The 24,364-nt window shown below is 30.6% G+C and overlaps 2 protein-coding genes across 2 annotated transcripts; both read left to right on the top strand.

Moving 5' to 3' along the window:
- On the top strand, positions 11,508-13,231 carry LOC18598311 (probable F-box protein At1g60180). The gene has a single exon (XM_007027794.2). It carries the CDS (start codon positions 11,602-11,604, stop codon positions 12,811-12,813), a length of 1,212 nt encoding a protein of 403 aa, XP_007027856.2. The 5' UTR covers positions 11,508-11,601; the 3' UTR covers positions 12,814-13,231.
- On the top strand, positions 22,916-23,786 carry LOC18598310. Its single transcript, XM_018121206.1, has 2 exons — positions 22,916-23,544; positions 23,720-23,786. The coding sequence occupies exons 1-2, from the start codon at positions 23,237-23,239 to the stop codon at positions 23,727-23,729; spliced, it is 318 nt and encodes a 105-aa protein (XP_017976695.1). The 5' UTR covers positions 22,916-23,236; the 3' UTR covers positions 23,730-23,786.

Below are 24,364 nucleotides of genomic sequence, written 5' to 3'. Positions count from 1 at the left end.
TTATATTTATTGAAGAATGTAAACATAGAAATGATTGGCTAATGTGAAAAGACGCAATTAAGGAGCAATTATATTTAATTGCAAAATGTGAAGTTTTTGGACTTGTAGTCCATACATCAAATGGTGTAAAACCAATGGGATATAAATGGATATTTGTGCTAAAACGAAATGAGAAAAATGAGATTAAAAACACAGCTTGTCGCACAAGGTTTTATCCCTAGACCTAATATTGTGAGACATATTCTCTTATGGTGGATGTAATTACAATTCTATGTTAATTGGTGTGGCAATAAATGAGAATATTGAAATGCGTCTAATGAATGTAGCTATAGCTTATTTATATTGTTCACTTGATAATTATATCTATATGAAAATCCCTGAAAAATTTAAGTTTCCTGAAGCATAAAATTTGAATTTTCGAGAAATTTATTCTATTAAATTAAATCTTTATATGGATTAAAGCAATTCGGACACATATGGTACAATCGTCTTAGTGAATATTTGTTGAAAAAAAGCTATAAAAATGATCCTATATGCCCATGTATTTTTATAAAGATTCAGATCTAAATTTGTGATAATTGCTGTTTATGTTGTTGACTTAAACATTATTGAAACTCTTGAAGAGTTATTAAAAGTCATGGATTACTTAAAAAGAGAATTTGAGATGAAATACATTGGAAAAACAAAGCTTTGTTTGGGTCTTTGGATTGAGCACTTGACAAATGAAATTTTCCTTTATCAATCAAATTATTTAGCAAAAGTACCAAAACAATTCTATATGGATAAAGCATATCTAATGAGTTCACCAATGGTTGTAAGATCACTAGATGTAAAAAAAAAAAGATCTTTTTTCGACCTCATGAGAATAATAAAGAACTTCTTATTCCTAAAGTATCGTATTTTATTGTAATTGGAGTACTAATGTATCTTACTAGAAATACACAACCTGATATATCATTTGTTGTAAATTTATTAGCAAGATATAGTTCTTCTCCAACTCGAAGACATTATAATGGAATTAAATATATACTTTGATATCTCTAAGGAACAATAGATATAGGCTTATATTATTCAAATGCATTAAAATCATATTTAATTGGTTATGCAGTTGCAGAATATTTATTTGATCTACACAATGTTCGATCTTAAACATGTTACTTATTCATATATGGAGGCATGACTATTTCATGACATTTTGTAAAACAAACTATAGTTGCTACTTCTTCTAACTTTGTAGAAATTTTAGCAATTCATGAGGTAAGTTGCGAATGTACCTAGTTAAGATCTATAACTTAACATATTTGAGAAATGTGCGGCTTGTTGCCCCATAAGGATATTCCAACAACGTTATATGAGAATAATACCGCTTACATAATATAGTTAAAAGAATGATACATTAAAGGCAATAGGACAACACATATTTCGTCAAAATTCTTCTTCATTCATGATTTTCAAGATAAGGATGATATTAATGTTCAACAAATTCAGTCAAGTGATAATCTAGCAAATTTGTTCACCGAAGTGATTCCTACTGCAACATTTGAAAAGTTGGTACAAAAGATTGCAATGCATTATTTTAAAGATTTCTATAATGCAATCATCGGGGAGAGTAAAATACATACTGTACTCTTTTTCTTTATCAAGGTTTTTCCCACTGGATTTTTCTTGACAAGGTTTTTAATGAGATAGTATTTCAAAATCGTATTCTTAAAAAGAATTATATACTATTTTTCCTTCACTCAGATTTTTTACATAAGGTTTTTTTCTTGTAAGGTTTTAACGAGGTATATTCTTGATATAATGGATATTTAAGGGGAAGTGTTATGAATATTTTTGTGAATATCCATTTATATTATGTATATTTAGATTTGAATATAAATTAAATTGGATGAAGATTATGATTTAATCCATCCATCTAATCTGTTAATGTTCTCTTTATCTTATAAATTCAATTTAGATAAATGGTTTTTAACTTATAAGTAGGCCATTTCACTTCATTTGTAAACATATTTGAATAAAATCTTCTTACTGTCTTTAAATACTTTTTTTTCTCTAAATACTTTTTTTATATTTATCTTATAATTGTTTTTTTTAATTTATTTTATAACAAAAATTAAAAAAATAGAAAACTCTCCTTCGCGACCACAGCATGTTCCTCCGATAAAACTCATGGAGGCCACTATCAATGATTTATAATAACTAATTCTCACTTGTATTAGTAATGTAAAACCCAACCCTATAAATACATGTCATGACATACATGCACTGAGTAGCATGTTATTATACTAGGAAAGCACATAAGAAAAGACGAAACCCGATATCGTACCTAACGGTACACTTGAGTTGATTTAACCTCGAACTAGTTCAAATAGGAAGTGTATGATGAAATTTAATATTTTATAGTCCAGGAATGAAAAAAATGATTGTTCGGAGTTCGAGGGTTCATTTGGGGTAAAATTAGAAATTTTGATATTCAAGGGCAAAATCGTCATTTTGCCACCTAAGATAATAATTTGATCATGGAGTGAAATTTTTGACCAAGATTAACTATTTGGAGTATAATTTAATGATAGGAAGTGAAAAAGTTTAATTCTGGTGATTTTTGGAGTGTAGGGGCAAAATCGTAATTTTGCCACCCACGGACAAAATTTGAGATTTTGAGAGAATTTAGATCAAATTTGACAAATTGGAGAATGGTATGAGTATAAGGGATGAAAAATATGTCTATGGGCAATTTTTCAATTTTTGGGGCAAAAATGTAATTTTTGACTTTTACGGGGGCAAAAGTGTAAATTTCAAAAATTACTCCACCGAGACTTTGGATGAGTCTGAGAATTTTATCTAAGCTATGAATATATGAGACAAGTGTATGGTGAAAATTTGGAAACAAATGGATGAAATTTTAAAAATGGGCCAATGGGAAAGTGACATGTGGCATTTTTTAATGATATAATATTATTTTAATGAAAAGTCAGCCCATTTAAACCCAAATTTTAAGTGCTGGCCGGCCATAAGGAAGAACAAGAGAGGAAATAGAGAGGAAAGGAAGAAAAAAAGAAAAACCAAAGAGAAACAAGAAAATTCAAAGGGAAATTCGCGGTTTTCGACCGTTTACGCGTCTAACGGTAAGATTTTTCGATTTTAGCTTGATTTCTACCTTTCCTATGCCTTTATTTCCATTTAGCATGCTTGAGGAGAGAGATCAAAAAGTGATATCAAGGGCTGGACGAAATTCTAGGGGAGAGAAATTGAAATTTTTAGGTTTTGATTTTTAGTTAAATTGATAGTTTTAGTTAGTTAAATGTGTTTAGAAATTAAATTGGGCAAGAAATCATTAAATTTTCACAATACCCACTCTTGGCTGGATGCTCAATGCTGTACAATGATGATGAATTGATTTTATTCTAAGGGAAATGAAGAGAAAATGATGAAAAACGATTAAACGTGATAGAAAAACAAAGTAGAAAATTAACCGAGTTAATGTCCCATTTTTGGCCGAATTTTCCAAGGAAGGGAGTGAGCTGATTTTGTTGTTTTTAGAAGGTTATTGGCTGATATTTAATGGTTAGAAATGTTGGAGAGAGAATGGGATGATTTAGAGCTAAAATGGAGCGCGTTAGCAATTTATCGGGCAAAGTGCCAAAAATAGGTTAATACCGCGTTTAAGCCGTTTTAGGCTATTGCATTTCATACCATGCATTAGTATAGGATTTAAGTTAATTATATAGTGATTTAGCATCAATGTGATGAATTGTGTAAATTTTTGTAATGTGTCTAGGAGGAGAGCCTTCCGGAAAAGGCAAAGAAGTCGTACCCGACGAGTAGTGATCGGGGCGCTTAGAAAGCTTTTAGTTTGTACAAACGGTGAGTAAACTTATTATTATTGTAAATTATCTAGAGTTTATTTTAAATGCCCTTTATGTATTTTATGAAATGAGAACGAGATTAAAACGGGATTTTTGATGTTTTAGGAATAAATGTGACAAATAAAAATATATTGTATTGATTATGAAATTGAGTAATTGGAGGCTACAAATTGACTTGAAAAATATATATTTTCCTAGGAATGGCTTATGAGAAATGAGTATATGTGGCTATATTTTGTGAATGCATTGGGAAATTTATGTAAGTTGTTTTACTATGCAGGCTGGATAAATAAATAAAAGCCACGTTATACTGTCGAAATTTTATTAAAATTGGTGGGTTAGTCACTGCAGTGACGGGTTTCCGTGGACTGCCTATTAGAGGGGCACGGTAAACCCAGTTATATAGTTACTCCGGTTGTAGAGGCGAGGAGGGTAACTCCTGGGGTAGTATTAGAGCTCACTTCACGTCGAACCCCCACGTGAATGTGTAACTCGGCCAACGCCAAGGAACGGCTGGTTTTAAAAATAAAAATGTGTTTCACGTGTGAATATTTTAACACCCTTGGCGGACTCGGTTAGATGCCTCGGCCAAGGTATCCCCGAGGATTAGTTTTGGCTTGAGCCTTGTTTTAATAAAAGACATAAGCCTTAACAACTGTTTTGGTAAATTACAAATATTTTATGGTTTAAGAAATAAATTGAAAACATTATGAAATGGGTTGAAATTTGTTGTTTAAACTTGCCTCCATTTTACTCGCCTTTAGATATTTATGATAATGTCTGTTTACTCATTGGGATTTTATAATCTCACCACCCTCCTTTCCACCCATTTCAGGTTCAGTATAGACTGTAGATAGCTGATCTCATCGAGGACTACCATTGGATCTGCATTTTCCAAACCGTAGGTTCACAGTCCTCTTTACTTTTGTTTATTCGGGGGCCCTCTTGTTATTGTAAATTAAATTAAATATTTTGGCTTACTGTATTTCAGTATGTATAAATTTATTTAGCTTTTACGCTATAAAAATTATTCACGTATAACTCTATAAATATTGTTTTATAAGAAAATAGAATATTTTCCTTAATATTTCTTTTATTTTCTTATTATATTCAAATAACCGTAATTTCGTTTTAAATGAAGATTTTAGACTTTTAAACTCATTTTGAATATGAATTATGTGTTTTGTACTTGTATATTACGTTTTAGCCAGTTTCAAAATTTTTGAGAAAAAAATGACAAAAATACCCTTTTGTGGCGAAAACTTTATTTTGATTGTTTTTTACCTAAAATAGTAAATATTCTCTAAAAAACTCGATATTTAACAATGTTGCTCACAAGAAAGGAAAGAAACCGATATGTAAGCCTTGCAGGGTTTCGGTTGGCATTCCGGATAATGAGTGTCAATCGGGACGTCGCGACGATTGTCATGGGCCTGAGGGAGGTTCCGGGTCGTGACAAGTAATCAATTAAGGAAGATATTATTGAGTAAGTTGATAATAACACCTCAATACAAGATGGATTAATTGGCTTTCGTGCATGTCTTGTTCTTCCATGGAGCCAACCATACCATATAAAACGCCTTTGACTATGCTTGTCACCTCCACAAGCTTTTGTATGTTTGTGTGTATTATATATATATATATATAAAGTATAAAGCAACCCATTATGGTTCATTTGTGTTGTCTCTATAAAAAGAAAAGTCAATTACAAGTCCCATTTGATCAGTTGTTTTTACAAATTAAGGATTGGATGAAGTTCCATTAAGTATGTATGGTAATAAAGTTTGAAAGCATTGAGCAAGTGAATGAGACACGAACGAGTGGCCTAACCTCCAAATATAAATGAAGGAACAAAAAGACAAGACAAAAGCAGAAAAAGCTTCACTAGTAAAACTGTTTTGGGAATTCGTTGTCCCCTCGTCGTGATTTGAGTGTCATTTTGGGGATTCGCTTTCCATGCCATTCTTTTTAGGTGCATCATGTGGCATCCCGCCCTCTGGTTTTTGTGGTCTTGCCTCAGGCCATGCTTTTAGTTTTAGGCTTGTCTCTATCGGCAAGTTGGTCTAATTACATCATGTAAGCTCTAAGGTCAAGAAAACCAGTACGTATATTGCGATATCACGTCATGTTGGTTCAATAATGGTTTAAACTTTAATTTTCACCCATTAAATACAATTAATTGATACTTGTTGAAGACCAACAACTCCTAGTAGTTGGAGAAAAATAATTGCTCTTGCACCGTCGTAGAAATTTATCGAAAATTAATAAATAATTTTTGTTGAAAAACACCATTTATTAATTCTATAATGTATTAATTTTTAAAACATGTTTATTCAAACAACACTTTTTACAGAAAGTTGGAGATCAAACAAACCTTATATTGCGCACTTTAAAATTCTAATATAACACGAATTAAAGAAGTCTGTAATAATCATGTTAAAATAGTCCCCCGAAAGTTTTTTTCTCACTGTTTGAAAAAAAAAATAATGAGATGCATGAAGACTGTAATAATCATGTAGAGTGAGAACTTTTTTTACCTAAAACAAAGAGAAAACAAAATGATGTGAGCTAAAATGACAAAAGTCAAAAAGTTAGGGCTTTAGATATATTAGTTATTTTTAAGTGTTGTGACGCAACATACACATGTTGAACTAGAGTTTTTTTTTTTTTTTAAATTCTCTTCACTCGATTGGCTGATCAGATCACCGTTTCCAACTTGTTAATCATCAGCAATAATCTCAATGCTCATAAGCAAGCCCCTTACTCACCTCTTAATCTATAAATTTCAACCAAAGACAGCGATAAATCTACCTAGTCACGCCTGAGTAACTCGGATGATTATATTTATGAAATGCTAATTAAATTGTAAAACAATTTGTTAATATATATTACTATTCACTAAAAATAAAATATTCACAAATTTATTATTTATTATTTGATAATATCTATAAAAAATTGGAAGAAATGAAGTTTGCGAGAGATTGAACTATGCAAGCACATTGTAAGGAATGTAGGGTTTGGCTTTCAAAATTAACCCTATGTATTAAAATGTAAGTGTAATATATTTATATATTTTTTATTATAAATTTTTATATAATATTTTTATAAAATATCATCTCTTAAATAAATTTTTTAAAAAATAACCAAGCATCCAATCCATGTTAATATTATTTAGAAAATCATTTTTTTATTTATTAGCAATTTTAAAAATTATTAAAATATATTGTTATTATTATTATTTTGAAAATCTAAAAAATTAAAAATGGAAATAGTTATTTTTTGAAGAGAAAAGTAAAAAAACACAAAATAGATTTTTTTTTGAAAAAAAATCTGAAAGTAAAAATGAAATGTATTTTAATTTTAAAAGTTTATTAAAAATTACATAGAGGAAATAATTTTATAATTTTAAAAATTATGAGCATAAAAAGTGTCATCTATTTTTTCAAAAATTCTAAATATATTTTTTATTTTATGGATTTTCTAATATTTTATAATTTCTTAAAAAGAAAAATTATTCCTATTTTTATTGTTCTAGAATTTTTTAAAACATTTAAAAATTATTTTTGGGTTTTCTAAATTTTTTTAGAATTTCTAAAAATAAAAAAATTAGTTGCATGTTTTTGAAATTTTATAGATTTTTTAAAAAATTAAAATTATTTCAATTTTTTAATTTTTAAAATGATAAAAATTAACTTTTTGAATTTTATTGATTGATTTTTCTGTTTTCTTCTATGAATTGTTAATGTTATATTTTATTATTTGTATTACTAATATATGTAAATTCATAAAAAAAATTATTATATTGAACTATTAATCTACCATACATGACTTTTTTATCTATTTGATAATACTTGAAAATATAAAATCAAAAAGAGTAAGTTATATTAAAAAGAGATTTTTAGTATTGTTTTTCTAATTAAGAAATGGTAAAAATGTCAAATTAAGTTTGATAATATTATAGAGCAAGTTGTAATGTTAGATTATATTGATTTTTCAATACAATCATTAATTGAAATGTAACTGCATTGCATTCTTATATTAAATTAATTTATTTCAAAATAAATATAATATATTTTAATTGAACATATTATAAGAAATGTGAGAAAATAATCTTCATACCAAATGCTATTTGTGTCGTTGATGTTACTCGAAGATTGATTTGTTAATTTTTGATCCAACGTAGTATTCAAAACAAAATTAGCATCGTTAAGAGTAGGCTCGTTTGCATTGCCCGGCGGATTGAATTCCATTTTCTTTTTTCTTTTTTTAAATTTTTTAACACTAAAGGAATGTCTGCATCAATTTCCAATTAAGTAAAGGAAATAATTGTCACTTTCCAATGGTGAAAACCCAAAAGCAAAATCACTCCACGTCACAGATAAACATTCCACGGTTGAGAGATTGGATTTAAAGTACCTAATCGGATCTCCCAAACGCCAATAGAGTTGACCAATGTCGCCACGCATTAACTAATTAAATATTAGGTGGGAGAGTGTTGAAACCTATTTCTTTAAGCATCCAATCTAATTGACACTTGGTATATCCTAATTTTGATCTTTATCGACACTCGATCATTTAATTTATTAATTAATATATAATTTTTTATTTAAAAAATAAAATTTAAATCCTCTTCCCTCAATTAAAATAAAAATTTTTGATGTCTATCCATTCACTCACTTTCACTGTGATGCATCACCAACCGCTGGACGTGGTTTCCCATCCTCCCTACTAATTAAAGCCGCCGGCAATATGGAACCATGCAACAAAAATTGTATTTTAATCTCCCTTGTAACGCGTTCCATTATCATCTCTTCGTTAATTGGTTTTTAGGTAAATTTAAACTAAATAGTCAAATGCAAACCTATTTCTTGGATGTCGATCCGATAAAAAGTAATTGAATAAAACAATGAGGTTGCCTCATTAAGTTATTTCTTGTTTATATAATTATTAATCATTAAAGAATTTCCCCATAACCTATATATTTCCATGTGCCCAACTTGGATGCTGCATCTCTTTTGCTTCAACGCTAATTCTTGTTATTTCTAATGTTTTCTTGACTCTTATCTTAAACTAATGCTGAAAAGGATATAGTATAATAAACGATATTGGAATCGCTCAGAAAGCCTCAAGCAGAAAGATTCAATTTACAAGACAAATGAAAATGATGTTTCAACTCAGAAATCAGAATGGCTCATCTTTTATCTTGAAATTGCCTTTGTTTGATTCATGAATGCTTACATCATTACGTTTTTTTGACTAATGGAATATGGGTGCTGCAAAAGGTTCCATCAGTAGAAAAAATAAATAAAAAAAAAACCTAAAATGATGTGACTTTACTTTTACCATTGTTTAAAATATATTTTTGTACACATAAAATAAATAATGTTACATCAATAGCAAACTATATAATTTTGAAAACTTGATTTTTATTAACAAATTAAATAAACAATTAAAGATGATGACAAATGTTATATCAAAACAGTCAAACTCAGGGATCAAAACGTTATTGAAGTAAAACTTTGAGATAAATTACGCAATTTCACTTTAATTGGCTTCTTGCAACCGCCTTCTCAAATCTCAAGGCCATCTACAGCTTCATCTGAGCATCAAAAGTACCCTCAGGGATCAAAAAGTTATTGAAGTAAAACTTTGAAATCAATTATGCATTTGTAGCTCTTTCTAGAAATTTTAAATCATACAAGTATTTGTTTTAATTTATTTTTTTAATTTAAACTTGCATGTGCCTTCACAAATGAAAAACAAAACATTTAATTTTTAACAAATATCGTTAAAATAACATGTGTTTATTTTCTTTTTTTAATGATTTATGATGTTTTATATCTTACAATACAATCACATTAAAGTAGCATTTGGTATTTTACTGAGAATGTAAATGCTGAGTATGTAATTACTAAAAATGTGATTGTTGGAAATATAACATTGTAATATTTGGTATATATAAGAAAATGGTTATTGTAAGGAATGTAATTGTTGGATACTTTACTAAAAATATAATGTTAATTTACAAATTACCTTTATATAAACAAAACTTGACAATCAATATATTATTTTTTTTAAAAAAAAAACCATTGTGGATTTTGATTGCTTGAAATCATTCTTGGAAAAAAAAAAAATGGAGGACAAGAATTTGTTTGGAATCTATCATGCATGGATGAAGTTACTTAAAACCTAATGGTTCTCATTGCTAAAATGGGTTTTTCATTTCGTCAATTATGCTCTCTCGAAGTTGCATTTTTTTTATTGAAAAAATTAAATTTTGAATTAAAGAAAAAGAGGGAACAATCATTCACTCTGAGTTCATTATATGAAGAGTTTGTTTAGATTTACTCATCAACCAGAAAAAAAAAAAAAACCAGAAACACAACAAAAAAAAAAACTAAATAGGCTCAATAATGAAGGATTTTACAGCAAAAAATTAGGAGTTAGAAAACAGAAGGAAACATGGAAAATAATCTGTAATGAAGGATCAATGATGAAGGGATTTCCATTAAACATCAATGACAACCCATATTAAAATGAAACCAAATAAGCTAGAGTGAGAGGTTAGGTTTCTTACTAGTGGCAAAAAGAAGAAGAAGAAGAAGAGAAAATAAAAGAAAAGCTTCGTTATGGTAAGATGGTTTGGGGAAAAAAATGTGACTTTTCCTTTACAAAAGGGAAGTTACTTTCCCTCCGTAATTGAAGGGAATGATATTCCTTTTGCCTATTGTAATCACATTAAATCCATTTTGTAAAAGGGAAGTTACTTTTTTTTCATAATTTGAGATTGCATTAGTTTTTCAGTATAATCACATTACATCTATTGATTGTAATGTGATTGTATTGCAATTATAAATTGTTTTAGCTTTCAAAACATATACTAAAATATAATTTAATTAGACACATTATAAAAAACATGGGTACATATCTCTCATGTCAAACCCTACTAGGTTGTGTTTCGTATGAAGGAAGTAGGGGTATATTCTTTATAATGTGCTCAATTAATTTATATTATAGTGTTTATTTTGCATTTTAATGTAAGATTACAATACAATCATATTATAACCAATAGATGTAGTGTGATTACAATTCAAAACTAATACAATCAGATTGCATTGTAATTCATAATGTTATTAAAGACATTTTTGTCTTTTAACTTTATTATTTTGTTAAAAATATTTTATAATCTTATAATTTTTTTATATAGATTTCGAAGGATGTATTTTTATTATTCTCAATAGTTATGATGATTATCAATAAAAATTATATTATTTTTTAAAAAAATTAAATTAAAATATATAATATAAAAAATTATATAAAAAATAAAAATAAAAATATATAAGATTATAATAAAAAATAAAAATAAAATATATGATAATAAAAAATATATTTAAGAGATAATATTATATAAAAATTAACAAATAAATATAAGTATAGTAAACTTATATTTTAATAAAAAACGATGATTTTAAAATTAATATTACATTTTCAGCAAAATAGTTATAAACCAAACGCTGTAATATTATTTTTTATATATTTTAATTATTAATTTACTTATATATTACATATTATAATATTATTTTATTTATAATCATATTACTTATAATTATATTAATTATAATTAAATTATATTATAAAATATCAAACGTATCGTATATAAGTGTGGAATTCTTTAAACAGGAAAGATTCCTTGCATTTAAAATTAGCTGCAATGCGCCAATGGTAAAACTTTTAAATGGCACTTTCGTCATTAAATGCAAAGGAAAGGGCATTTTACCAAATTCTCGGACTGCCTTCCTCAAGTTACTACTATATAAACCTCAAACTGCAAATTCTCCGCCCAAACACCCAAAAAAAACAGCTGCTTTCAAAACAAAAGAACGTTAACACCATGGCCGGTTCCTCTACATCGCCACCACAAGCGGCACTCTGCTCCCCCGACATCCACATCGTTGGTCAGAACACGACAGCAACAATCTCCACCCTCCATCCAGACATCATAGAGACCCACATATTGACCCGACTTGACGGCACAACTCTCGCATCCGCCTCCTGCGCCTCCACTCACCTCCGTACACTCACGTCACAGGAAAACCTCTGGACCAACATTTGTCACTCCATGTGGCCTTCCACTACGTATCCACGTGTTCGCCACGTCATCTCTCACTTCTCCAACGGTTCCCGCTCCTTTTTCTCAGACGCCTTCCCATTAGCCACTGAACCCGCGTGTTTCGGAAACCCGTCGGAAAATTCTGACCTTCCATCAGAATTAATTTCAGCCGTTGATATTTATTACAAGAAAGAGCTCATTTTTAGCAAAGTAGTCGAAACCGAAACGGTAACCGCTTGGTTCAAATGCTCACCGTTTCGGGTCGATTTATTGGATCCTAAAGAAGCAGTTTCGACCCGGATACCACACCCGGATACGGAGGACACTTGTCGAGATCTGGAGGAAGATATGGAGTTGAGCTGGATCTTGATCGACCCGATAGGAAAACGGGCGATGAATATCTCGAGTCAAAGACCGGTGGCCGTACACCCGCACTGGCTGAGCCGGGAGTTGCAGGTGAAGTTTGCGGCTGTGGTGGCCGGTGGGGAGAGTGAGACGGCGACTGAGTTGGTGCAGTGCGGCGTGGTGGTTACGTGCGGGGTGTCGGCGGGAGGGGAAATGCACGTGACGGAGGTGAGTTTGCAGGTGGAGGACATGGATGGGATGTTCTTGAATGGGAGGGATAGCTTGGTAATTTTGAAGAAGGGCTTGGAGGGTGAAAGAGGAAAGAGAAAAAAGAGGGAAGCGGAAAGGAAGCAGGAATTTCTAAAGTTTTCGGAAAGGAAAAGAGAAAGGAAAGAAAAGAAGCTGAGGAGGGAAGGGACTTTGGATATGCTTTGCGTTGCGATCGGGGGTTTGGCGTTTGGTTCCTTGGGATTATTTCTGCTGTTGAGATGAAAAAGAAAAAATTCAAAAAAATTAATTCAATTAAGAAAAGCATAGAGAGAGGAAAAATTATTAACAAAAGGGCTAGTTATATAATTTCGACAACAACTAGGTTGTATTGTGCTAAAAATTATAGTCGGTAATCCTTGTTTATGTTAATTATGAAATGCACTACCTATGCCTTCAAAGGCTTGTTCGGTCAGGATGGGGTGCAATGCAACGCATATATCATCTTAATTTAAGGAATTGAATAGCTTATTTACTTGTAAACTTTATTCGACAAGAAAAATACTAAAACAAGGATAGGGTTTACATTTTCTTTTTTCTTTTTTTATTCGCATGGTGTAATATTTCCTGTAACTCTATGAAAAAAGCACAAAGAAAGAAAGAGGATACAATTACCAATCATCAAGCATCCAGGATTTCAAGATTTTCTTTTTGTGTTTTTTATTGATTTTGCTAACAAGTGCCACTAGACTCTATTATAAGGTTTAATTAATGTACTGTTTATAATAAAATAAGATTTCATTAGCAGATGGCAGGGGCAAAAGATGCTACTTAAGATAGTAATTTAATACATTAATTAATTATATGTATGTATACATATATATATATAAAATTAGCGCGCTAGCAAAAGGACAACAACGAAGATGTTCGTTACTTTCCACCATAGATTGAGATATATGTATTTAAAAGAAATTGCGATTTACTCATATTATTTTTCTTTTTTTAATTAATTTTCATCTACCCTTCTATTCAATTTAAGGTCATTAACATTTTAATCATAAATTAATTTTATCATGTATTAATCGTTTGGAGATGAAATAGTGAATATTTCCATTACCTTTTAGTAGCGAAGAAGAGAGTTTTTAATCTCTAACTTTATTTTTAAGAGTGAAAACTAAAGAATTGTCCTCGACGATGTAGTAGATAGAAAACTGTGGAAGGTTCAAGCTTATGTCATTAATTAGAGTACCATTTTGACTTCTTATTGGCTCTTCTTCTAAAAAAGTGGTTGAGTCTTAATTTGATCATCTCAATCTCGTTAAAGAATATAATCTTTAATGGAATAATCAGATTTATCTTATCTGATTGGGAGACATTATCCATTCCCATAATAAACTTTTTGACACATTCTTTGTCACGACCCGAAACTCCCCTCAAGCCAGTGACAACCGCCGCGATACCCCGATCGACACTCATTACCTGAAATGTCAACCGGAACCCTGCAAGACTTTAATATCAACTTATCATTTACCCTATGAGTAACTGTTGTCAATTACCACGTTCTAGAAGATTTTAAACTGTTTTCAACTTAAAACAAATAAAATAATAATTTTCGTCTCATAGGGGTATTTTGGTCATTTTTCTCAAAAATTTTGAAACTGACTAAAATGTAATATACAAGTACAAAACACATAATTCATAATCAAAATGAGTTTAAAAGTCTAAAATCTTCATTTAAAATGAAATTATGATTATTTGGATATAATAGAAAAATAAAAGAAATATTAAGTAAAATATTCAATTTTCTTATAAAACAATAATTTTAGAACACTGCGTAAATAATTTTTTTTCATAACGTAAAAGCAAAATAAATTCCTATATATAGTAGTACAAATAACTAGAGTATGAAATTTAATTTACAGTAATAAGTGGGATTCCCGAATATTCAAAAGCAAAGAGGACTGTGAACCTACAGTTTGAAAAATGCAATTCCAATGGTAGTCCTCGATGCGATAAGCTATCTACAGTCTATTCTGAACTTGAAATGGGTGGAAAGGAGGGTGGTGAGATTATAAAATCCTAGTGAGTAAACAAATATCATTTAAAATATCTAAAGGCGAGTAAAAGGAGACTATTAAAACATTTCATCAAACTGTAATTTATCACCTTTCAGCTTATTTCAACCAAATGAAATCAATTTATTTAAATCAAGTAATTAGTATGGCTTATGAATTTCTTAAAAAGCTTGGCTTATGCCAAAAATTATTATCATACTCAGTTATCTAGGATACCTTGGTCGAGGGCTATCCCAATTGAGTCTGCCAAGGTTATTAGAAAGTCATGTACGCATAAAATATGTTTCATTTTGAAAATATAGCCGTTCCTTGGCGTTGGCCGAGCTTACCTTCACGTGCTGGTTTGGCGTGAAGTGAACTCTAAAATCATACCTCGGGAGTTATCCTACTCGCCTCTCCAACCGAGGTAAAATATAACAGGGTTTACCGTGCCCCTCTAATAGGCTAGTCCACGGAAACCCTCCTACTGCAGTAAGCTAAACTCACCATATAATAAAATTTTGACAACATGATAAGGCTAATATATTACTACCCAGCTTGCAAGGGTAAAATAAAACAATTTATACAATTCATAAAATACAGCCCATCCAGTCATGCCAACACAATAACAATATAACATAAGCCATCAATTTCCAATCATAAATTTACAACATACTGGTGGTCTCCAATTACTCTATTTTCAAAATCGTTATTTCGTTTCAAGACAATTTATAAAATCTTTTCATTTAAACACATTTCTGTTTATAAAACCTAAAATTTGCCATTTAACTCATTTTCATAAAATTTCACCAAAACCGAGTTAAAACATACTTTAGATAATTAAAATAATGATAAGGTTACTCACAGTACTAGGAGTTCGATATACTCTTATTTTCGGTCTTCGGGCACAATCTCTTTACCTTTATTAGAGGGCTCACCACCTATACATTATACGTGACACGAATTTCAATAAATTATGTCAATTTATCATAAACTATTTCAGCCTTTCTAAATCTAAATGAATGCATGCGATGGAATGCAAAATGTCCGAATAGCTGTTTAAATATGGTAATCGACCTAATTCGCACTATTCTCGGTGTAATTGGCTAAAACCTCCAATTTAACTCCAAATCAATTTCTTTCACTTTCTACACTCCAATTATACCTAAATTACCTCAGTAACTGTGAATGAGATTCAATTTATTAGTCCTGGATCAATAATCACACATGTCTATACATCAGGTAAAAATTCAGATTTTCACACCAAAATTTTCCATTTAATTTTTAGCCTCACCAAACATCAAATAACACCAAAATATCATGAAATATCATCAATTTCAGCCACAATATCCTCCCTAGAAAATTCGGCCATTGATGGTTGATGGGAAAAATGAATTCTTTTCTTGTTGTTTTGTTTCTAAATATGCTAAACTAACTAAAAACACTAACATAACTTAAAATCAAATCAATCTAACATCTTTCTCTCTCCATACCCATTTTGACCAGCCATGAATTCACCATGAAAACATGAAATCTAACCATGGAAAATGAAAAAGAAAGCATGGGTAGTGTAAATCACAAGTCAAAATCAAGAAATTTTACCTTTATTAGCTTAATCCCTTGAAATCCCACACTTTTGCTTCAATTTTCCTACCTAGGGTTCTTGTTTTTTTCCTTTCCTCCTTTGTTCTTCTTTGGCCGGCCATATGAATGAGAAATGGGCTGATTTTGTGTTAATTTTAAAGCTAAATATTTAATGGTTATAAATATGCCATGTGTCACCATTTCATTGGTCTATTTTTATTTCTTAACTATTAAGCTTTCTCTCTCCACCATATAAATTCCTTCAATTATCCATGATAATATTGAATAAAATCCATGTGCTGGACAAGTGTTGGGTGTGTAAAATTACAATTTTGCCCCTAGAGTGGTAAAATTACCATTTTACCCCTGTGCTCCGAAAAATATCGAGATTTCAATTTTTCACTTATCAACCTCAAATCATACTCCAATAAGTCAAATATGATCAAACTCTTTCAAAAAAAATTCTCATTTTGTCCTCAAGTGGCAAAATTACCATTTTACCCTTAGATAGTGAAATTTTTGGTTTGACTCCAAATTGATCATCGAACTCCAAATCACCATATTAAACCATTCTGGGACTTTAAAATTCTTAATTTCATCTTAAATTCTCTATTTGATCTAGTTCGAGGCTTAAATCAACTTTGTTCTACCTTTAGGTACAATACCGACTTTTGTAAATTTTTCGGGACTCTCCTAGCATGCAAACATGCTATCTATCACATGTATGTCATGCAAATATTTTACAGAGTCAGGCTTGACATCTTCTCCCCCACTTGGATCAACCATATGATCATTCTTCATGACTGATTTCAACATCCGGCTAAATATTAATATTTTCATATTATTTCATTAATAAAATATTATTTTATTCTAAAAATTTAATCTTGTCTCTTTGGTTCCCAAAGTTCCTTACTATGCCTCAATTCGCATCCGACCAACTTTATTTATCACCTTATCAAAGTATGGGGTATTTCATTCTTTTTCTGAAAACTTAGAAGAATAATTTTTCAAAGGTGATAAGGTTTCATTCGGTTAGAATAAAAAAAAATCTTACAAAAATGAAAAATATATATAACGATAATCCTATTCATAGTTTAACTTTATTTAAGTATTGTAATTTAACAAGGAAATAGTATTATATTATAGCTTTAACTAAATAATTTATAAATTATCTTAATATTGTTTGAAACTTTGGATAGTGAAAATATGAGGTGAGATAGTACAAGAATCGGGTAAACTCCAAAAAGTCCCTTCAAAACACTTCAAAAAGGATACTTTGGTCCTCTTATTTTAAAATAATGCTTTTGATCCCTTAAACTGTTAATACTGTTAGTCAACAATTAAAAAAATTAGACTTAATACTTCATATATATTTTAAGATATAAATATTTTTTATATTTTTTTTTAAATTTAAGCATATTCTCCTTTTCAAAAAGACATGCTTATTGTTCCCTTTAAACCTTAATAAAAAAAAGTATAACAAATTTTGATTTAAAGGCCTAAAAATTTGAAACTATATCTACTTCAAAAATCATAAACTTCTTTCTTGATATAAAGTCTATATTTATCAAACTTTTTATTTTTCCAACAGTTTAAGATGTTTTTCAATTGAAAAGAATGTACTAAAAAGTAAATATTTTGTTCAATAATGAATATTTCAAATTTGAAGGTGTCGAGTCAAGAGATTAATTTTTTAAGTAATGTACATTCAATTACTCTTTCACTCAATTTCCTTCTCTTTAGCTCCAAAACTTTTGTTATAGTTCAACATTCCCAAACTCTTAAATAATTAAGGTTTGATTTTCTTTCTTTCATAGCTTATAAGAAATAGTTTTACTCATTTTGTTTGAGATTCTATTTAGTATATGGCAAGGCGTTAATAAAGCTTTGCCCAAAATCCTTTTCTCAAACTTTAATGAAAAAACAAAAAAATTGACCACTTCCATAAGAACTTGATTCTTACGTTTCACGACACCATTTTGTTCCGGTGCATACATGGGTGGAGGGAGAGAGGTGGCGGGCGCTATCCTCAGTTTTTAATTTTTTTTATTATCATACACATAAAATTTAATAAATGTTTTTTTGCCACCCCTAATAATTAAATCAAATAACTATTTTTGGAATTGTGATAAATTTTTTAGCAAAACCATTAATTGGTTTAGGTTCGATTTCTCTTGAGCTCAAATTTTAGAACTTTTTTCCTTTTTTACTGGCTAGAACTTTTTTTTTCTTTTATCTACTGCTTTTTTTTTCTTTTATAAATCTTTTGGAGGCTTGTCATTCATTAAATTGGAAAACCCTTTCTCTTTCTCTTTTTGAATCAATCAAACAATTATCATTTATGAAATTAAAAAAAACCTTTCATCAAATTGGAAAAAATCATTTCTTTTTTTTTTTTTTTGTAAATCAATCAAATAATTATCATTCATGAAATTAGAAAAACCCTTCATCAAATTTAAAAAATCATTTCTCCTTTTTTTTGTGAATTAATCAAACAATTATCATTTATCAAATTAGAAAATCCCTTTCTCTTATTCTTTTTTTTCATGAATCAATCCAACAATTTTTTTGTCAAGACCTACTCTATTATATACTTGTCATGTCATTCAAGTACTTGATAGTATATCTACATACTGAGATATCTCAGAGAATCGTTAAAAGTCGATATCGTACCTAGTGGTACAATTAAGTCGATTAAAACCTTGAACTAGTTTGAATAGAGATTTTAGGATGTATTTGAGAGTTGTTGAACCTTAGAATGTCTTAATATGGTGATTCGGAGTTCGAGGATTAATTTGGAGTCAAATTAGGAGTTTTCATAATGTAGGGGCAAAATGGTCATTTTGCCACCCGAGGGCAAAATGGGAATGTTGGACAAAATTTTTGATCAAGTTTGACTAATTGGAGCATGATTTGAATTTGAGAAATGAAAAATTTTAATTTCGACATTTTTTCGAACATAAGGGCAAAATAGTCATTTTACGTGTCCACGAGGACGTAGTTGGAATTTTTGGAATTTTACACCACCATAACACTTGTCAAGCCCATGAATTTCACCTATTATTATTTTATACTTTGGATAATTAAGAGATTACATGTGGTGGTGAGAAAATGCTTAATTGTTAAGTTTTAACCATGGACCAATCACATGGTGACACATGTCAAGCTTTAATATTTTTATAATTTCCTTTATAAACTCAACATAAACTCTCCCATTTCACTCTTCATGGCCGGCCAAAGCAAAGAACAAAGAGAAAAGAATAGAAACAAACCCTAGAGAGGAAAATTCAAGAGAAATTTATTGAATTTCAAAGAACAAAGCAATCAAAGGTAAGATTTTTCAATTTTAGCTTAAGATCTACCTTTCCCATGCTTTCTTTTTCATTTTCTATGGTTGAAACACAAGTTTCCATGAGGGAATACTTGCTGGCCGAACATAGGGAGAGAGGTTTTGATGATGGATTTTGCTAGATTTCATGATATCTTAGTGTTTTTAGTTGTTTGATGATGTTTGGCATGAAAAACAAGCAAGAAAATCACATGCCCTTCAACAACCCTCTTTGGCCGAATTTTATAGATGACATGTTGATGATGGATTTTGTTGTATTTCTTGTTATTTAGCTCGTAATTGATGATTTATGGTATCGGATATCGAAAACGGCTATCGAAAAGTATAGTTCCTTTAGTAAACGACTTGAACAATAATGAGAAAATCATAGTAAATGGATTTGGATTTGATTCCTAATGATGTAGATGGATTTATTGGACTGTGTTAACATTGATTAGCACGTTAGTTCGAAATCGGAATGAATTTCGGTTACGATGAATTAAGTCACAATCAAGCTCATTGAGGTACTTTGGTGTATTTGGAATATTGGAAGTGTAATGAATATATTTGAAGTTGAATAGGATGTTTTGGTTAATTCAACAGTGTATAGTTCGAGTTAGGTCGAATACAAATTTAGTACGATCATAATTGAACCCACATAGAACACCGTCTTTAATTGATTATTCGAACAATTCTCATTCAATTCTCATATAAAGCCTGAAATAGTTTTATAACAGTTTGGCACAAATATATTGAATTACGTGTCGTGTATTATGTATAGGTGGTGAGCCCTTTGATAAGGGTAAAAATATCGTACCCGAAGACCAAGAATAGGAGTACTCCAAACTCCCGCTATTGTGAGTAATATTGTGAGTAATCAAATGTTCACCTTAACTATTTAAAGTAGTTTATATTCGTTTCTATGATTTTAAAGAATAATGAACTTAAACTGTAGATTTTTATGTTTTATAAGTTAAGTGATGGTTAAATGAATGAGATTTATAAATTGTTTTGCAATTCAATGATGATTTTGGAAATTGAGTAAGTGGAGACTATATACTTGTGTTATATATATATATATATATATGGTTTGAATTGATGGCTTATGACAATGTGATGGCATGAGTAGCTGGATTTGTGGTTTGTGGATTATATAAACTGTTTTGTTTTATCTTGACAGGCTGGGTAATATTATATTAGCCATGTCATGCTGTCGAAATTTTTATTGATTTGGTGGGTTATTTGATTAGCTTACTGCAGTGGATGGGTTTTCGTGGACGAGCCTATTAGAGGGGCACGGTAAACCCCGTTATATTTTACCTTAGTTTGAGAGGTGCGGAGGGTATCTCCTAAGGTAAGTTTAGAGTTCACTTCACACCGAACCACCACGTGAGGGTGAAACTCAGCCAACGCCAAGGAACGGCTACGTTTTTAAACGTAAAAACATGTTTATGTGTATATGTTATTTTAACAGCCTTGGCGGACTCGGTTGGATGCCCGAGCCAAGGTGTCCCCGAGTATGAGTTTTGGCATAAGCCAAGTTTTTAAAAGAATCATAAGCTTTGTTGATTATTTTGATGAAATGTAATTGGTTTATATGAATTGAAATGAGTTTTAAATGTTATGAATCATATTATGATGGGATGATTTAACTGTCTCCATTTACTCGGCTTTAGATGTTGTAGATGAACTTTGCTTACTCACTGGGTTTATAAAAACTCATCCCTTCTTTTTACCCATTTCAGGCTCAGGACAGTCTGTAGACAGTCGATTTTGTCGAGGGTTGCTTTTGGATTTACATCCTTAGAAATCGAAGGTCTATAGTCTTGTATATTTTCGGTTATATTAGGGCCCACATGTCATTGTAGAATATTTTTGTATACCTGGTTTAGTGTGCTATTATATATACGAATTTATTTTGCTCTTATACTACAAAAATTGTTTATGCAGGATTCTATAAATATTATTTTATAAGAAAATGAAATATTTTATTTAATATTTTTATTTAGTTTGATTAGTCATAATTTTTTTTAAATGGATGATTTAGATTACTAAAATTATTTTTAGATAAGAAATGTATATTTTTCGATCGTATGCTATATTTTTACCAGGTTTCAAAATTTTCAAAAAAAAAAAGACCAAAATACCCTTGTGTGGCAGAAATTACTTTTTGTTTGTTTTTGATTTAAAAATGGTTTATATTCCTTTAAAACATGATATTTAGTAACTGTTGCTCACAAGGGAGACGTAAAATTGATGCAAGAGCCTTGTGAGGTTTCGGTTGACATTTCGGGTAATGAATGTCTATTGAGACATTGCGGCGGTTATCACGGGCTTGAATGGAGTACCGGGTCGTGACATTTTTTCTCTTTTTTCTCTTCAAACCAAATATCTATTAATATATATTGGAAGATTTAACCCTTTCTCTTGTTCTATTTTTTATGAATCAATCAAACAATTATGATTCATCAAATTAAAAAAACCTTTTCTCCTAAACAATTTTTTTTTTCTCTCCAAACCAAATAACTATTAATATGTATTGGAGGATTTGGCTTTAGCATGCATTTTCCTGAATAACTGGATTGACTCAAGTTTGAACACTTGACATAACTTTACTAGAATATTTTGCATTATTGTATATAATCTACTGTGGTTCTATGTAAAAAATGCATCGCTTAATAGCTTACAATACTTAATATGAAAATCTAATGCTAATTTTTTTCTACTTTATATCTATTTGTATTAGTGAACTTGAAAACTTATGTTTAAAATTTTAATGAAATTTTATGTTATAATTTAATTTTATTTCAAAAGTGATTAATTTTTGTGCTGAAGCAAATCAATGACCTAATCCATGACCTTGGATGATTATCCTTTAGCCACCCCTTATGCAAAGTCCTTGATTTGCCATTGGGCACATATAAAGCATTAATCTCATGAATAATACCAATGAACTAGAAATATTTGGGATCATAATATTCACCTCATATATGACTTTGTAAACATTTGATAAGCAATTCACAATGCAAGTCAATTTCATTTTTATGGATTCAAAACTTCTTCATTACTTCCATCTTTAGAATGCAATAACTAAACATAGTAATATCTAGAGAAGTCACCTATAAATGTTATGAAGTATTGCTTTCCACCAATGGATGGACTACTATGCATGTCATAAACATTAAAATATATTAATGCAAGCAATTTAGAGTTTTTTTCTACCTTAAGAAATGAGCGTTTTGTAATTTTAATAACCATCACTATTAGAGAACAAGGTTTTATTGACATAATACAATCCATCGGCAAATACTGACGAAAAGGACTAATATTATTGACGGATTATCGACCTAGTATCAACAAAATCCATCGACAGAATTATTTTAGTTGGTATTCAGTCAGTAATAACTTTGACACCAAAATAAATTAAAAGGTGTTGGTAACTTCACACTGATGGCATTTACTGATAGAATTTCAGTCGGCTGAATATCAATTTATTGATGAAATAATTGACAAAATTTTCGTTGGTATTAGTAATGGTCCTTTTTAAGTGTTTACCGAAGAAATTATCGACGAAAATTCTTTCAGTAATTAAAATTAAAATTACTGATGAAATTTCTGTCGGTAGACATAAGTAATATGTTTATGCTCCATCTGCCTCTCTTGTGCCTCCCATGTCGACCCATTGTTGCCCATTGCCGTTTCGACCCTCTCCCATGCCAATCTTTACCGTCAAGCCTCTCTCATGCTGTTGATCCTGTGCCATGAGCCTTTTCGGTGCCATGAAGCTTCTCCTCTTTCTTCTCAAGCCATGCCTTGTGAAAGTTGTTGGGTCCTAAGCCCTGCCTTGCCTTGTGGAGGTTGTCCCGTGCTGAGTCATACCGCCAAGCCTTTCTTTTCCCGTCTCGAGTTGTGCCATGGAAGAGGTTCTGCCATGCTCAGTCGTGCTGTCAAGCCTCTCTTCTCTCATCCCAAGCTGTGCCCTACAGATGTTCTCCCTTGCCTAACCTTATCCGATTTGAGTCGAGCTTGCCCCTTTTTGTCCACCAACAGGTAAGCACAGGTTTAAGGGTCTTTTTTTTTTGTTATTATTCCTGTTCTTTTACCATGTAATAATTTGCTGTTGCCGTTGTTTGTTGGATTGTGGTTGTTGTTATTTCTGTAGGATTGTAGGATTGTAGGATTAGTTCCTGTTATTTTTGAGCTTAAGAATGTTAAATGACTGTAGGATTGGTTGATATTTCGGTTACTGGTATTGAAGGCGTTGCTTGACTGGAAGTTGGATGTTGTTGTCATTTTTTTTATTGTGGTTGCTGTTAGTTATATTGTTTTGTGAAATACTTGAGCATGTAATTTTTCTTGGTGGAGATGCTTGTTAATTGATTGTGGAGTGTGGGAGATTGCGGTTGTTGAATTTAATTGAAGCTTGTTGCTTCTTGTGCTTGTTTATTGACTAGAAGCTGTCGTTGTTGAGTGGAAGCTGGAAGCTATTGCCCTTTTTTTTTTGGATTGTGGTTGCTATTATTTTTGTCGTTCTGTAAAATCCTTGGGCATGTAATTTTTCTAGATGGAGTTGCTTGTTAATTGATCGTGGAGTGTGGGGGATTATGGTTGCTGAATTTAATTGAAGCTTGGTTTTTTTTTTTTTGCTTGTTTCTTGACTGGAAGTTGTTGTCGTTGCTATTGAATGTGTTGCTTGATTAGAACATAAAAGCTGTTATCGTTTTTTTTTTTGTTGTGGATGTTGTTATATTTGTTGTTGTGTGAAATCCTTGAGCATGTAACTTTTAGGATGGAGTTGCTTGTTAATTGATTTTGGAGTGTGGGAGATTGTGGTTGTTGAATTTAATTGACCGTTCCTGTTGCATGGCAA

The sequence above is a fragment of the Theobroma cacao genome, chromosome 5, assembly GCF_000208745.1.
Source record: "Theobroma cacao cultivar B97-61/B2 chromosome 5, Criollo_cocoa_genome_V2, whole genome shotgun sequence".
Taxonomy (NCBI): Eukaryota; Viridiplantae; Streptophyta; class Magnoliopsida; order Malvales; family Malvaceae; genus Theobroma; species Theobroma cacao.
This window is presented reverse-complemented; position numbering and strand designations above follow the sequence as displayed.

What these genes read in the sequence shown, in the direction of transcription:
- LOC18598311 (XM_007027794.2), top strand. Translation starts at nt 11,602, where the DNA reads ATGGCACTTTCGTCATTAAATGCAAAGGAAAGGGCATTTTACCAAATT.
- LOC18598310 (XM_018121206.1), top strand. Translation starts at nt 23,237, where the DNA reads ATGCTGTTGATCCTGTGCCATGAGCCTTTTCGGTGCCATGAAGCTTCT.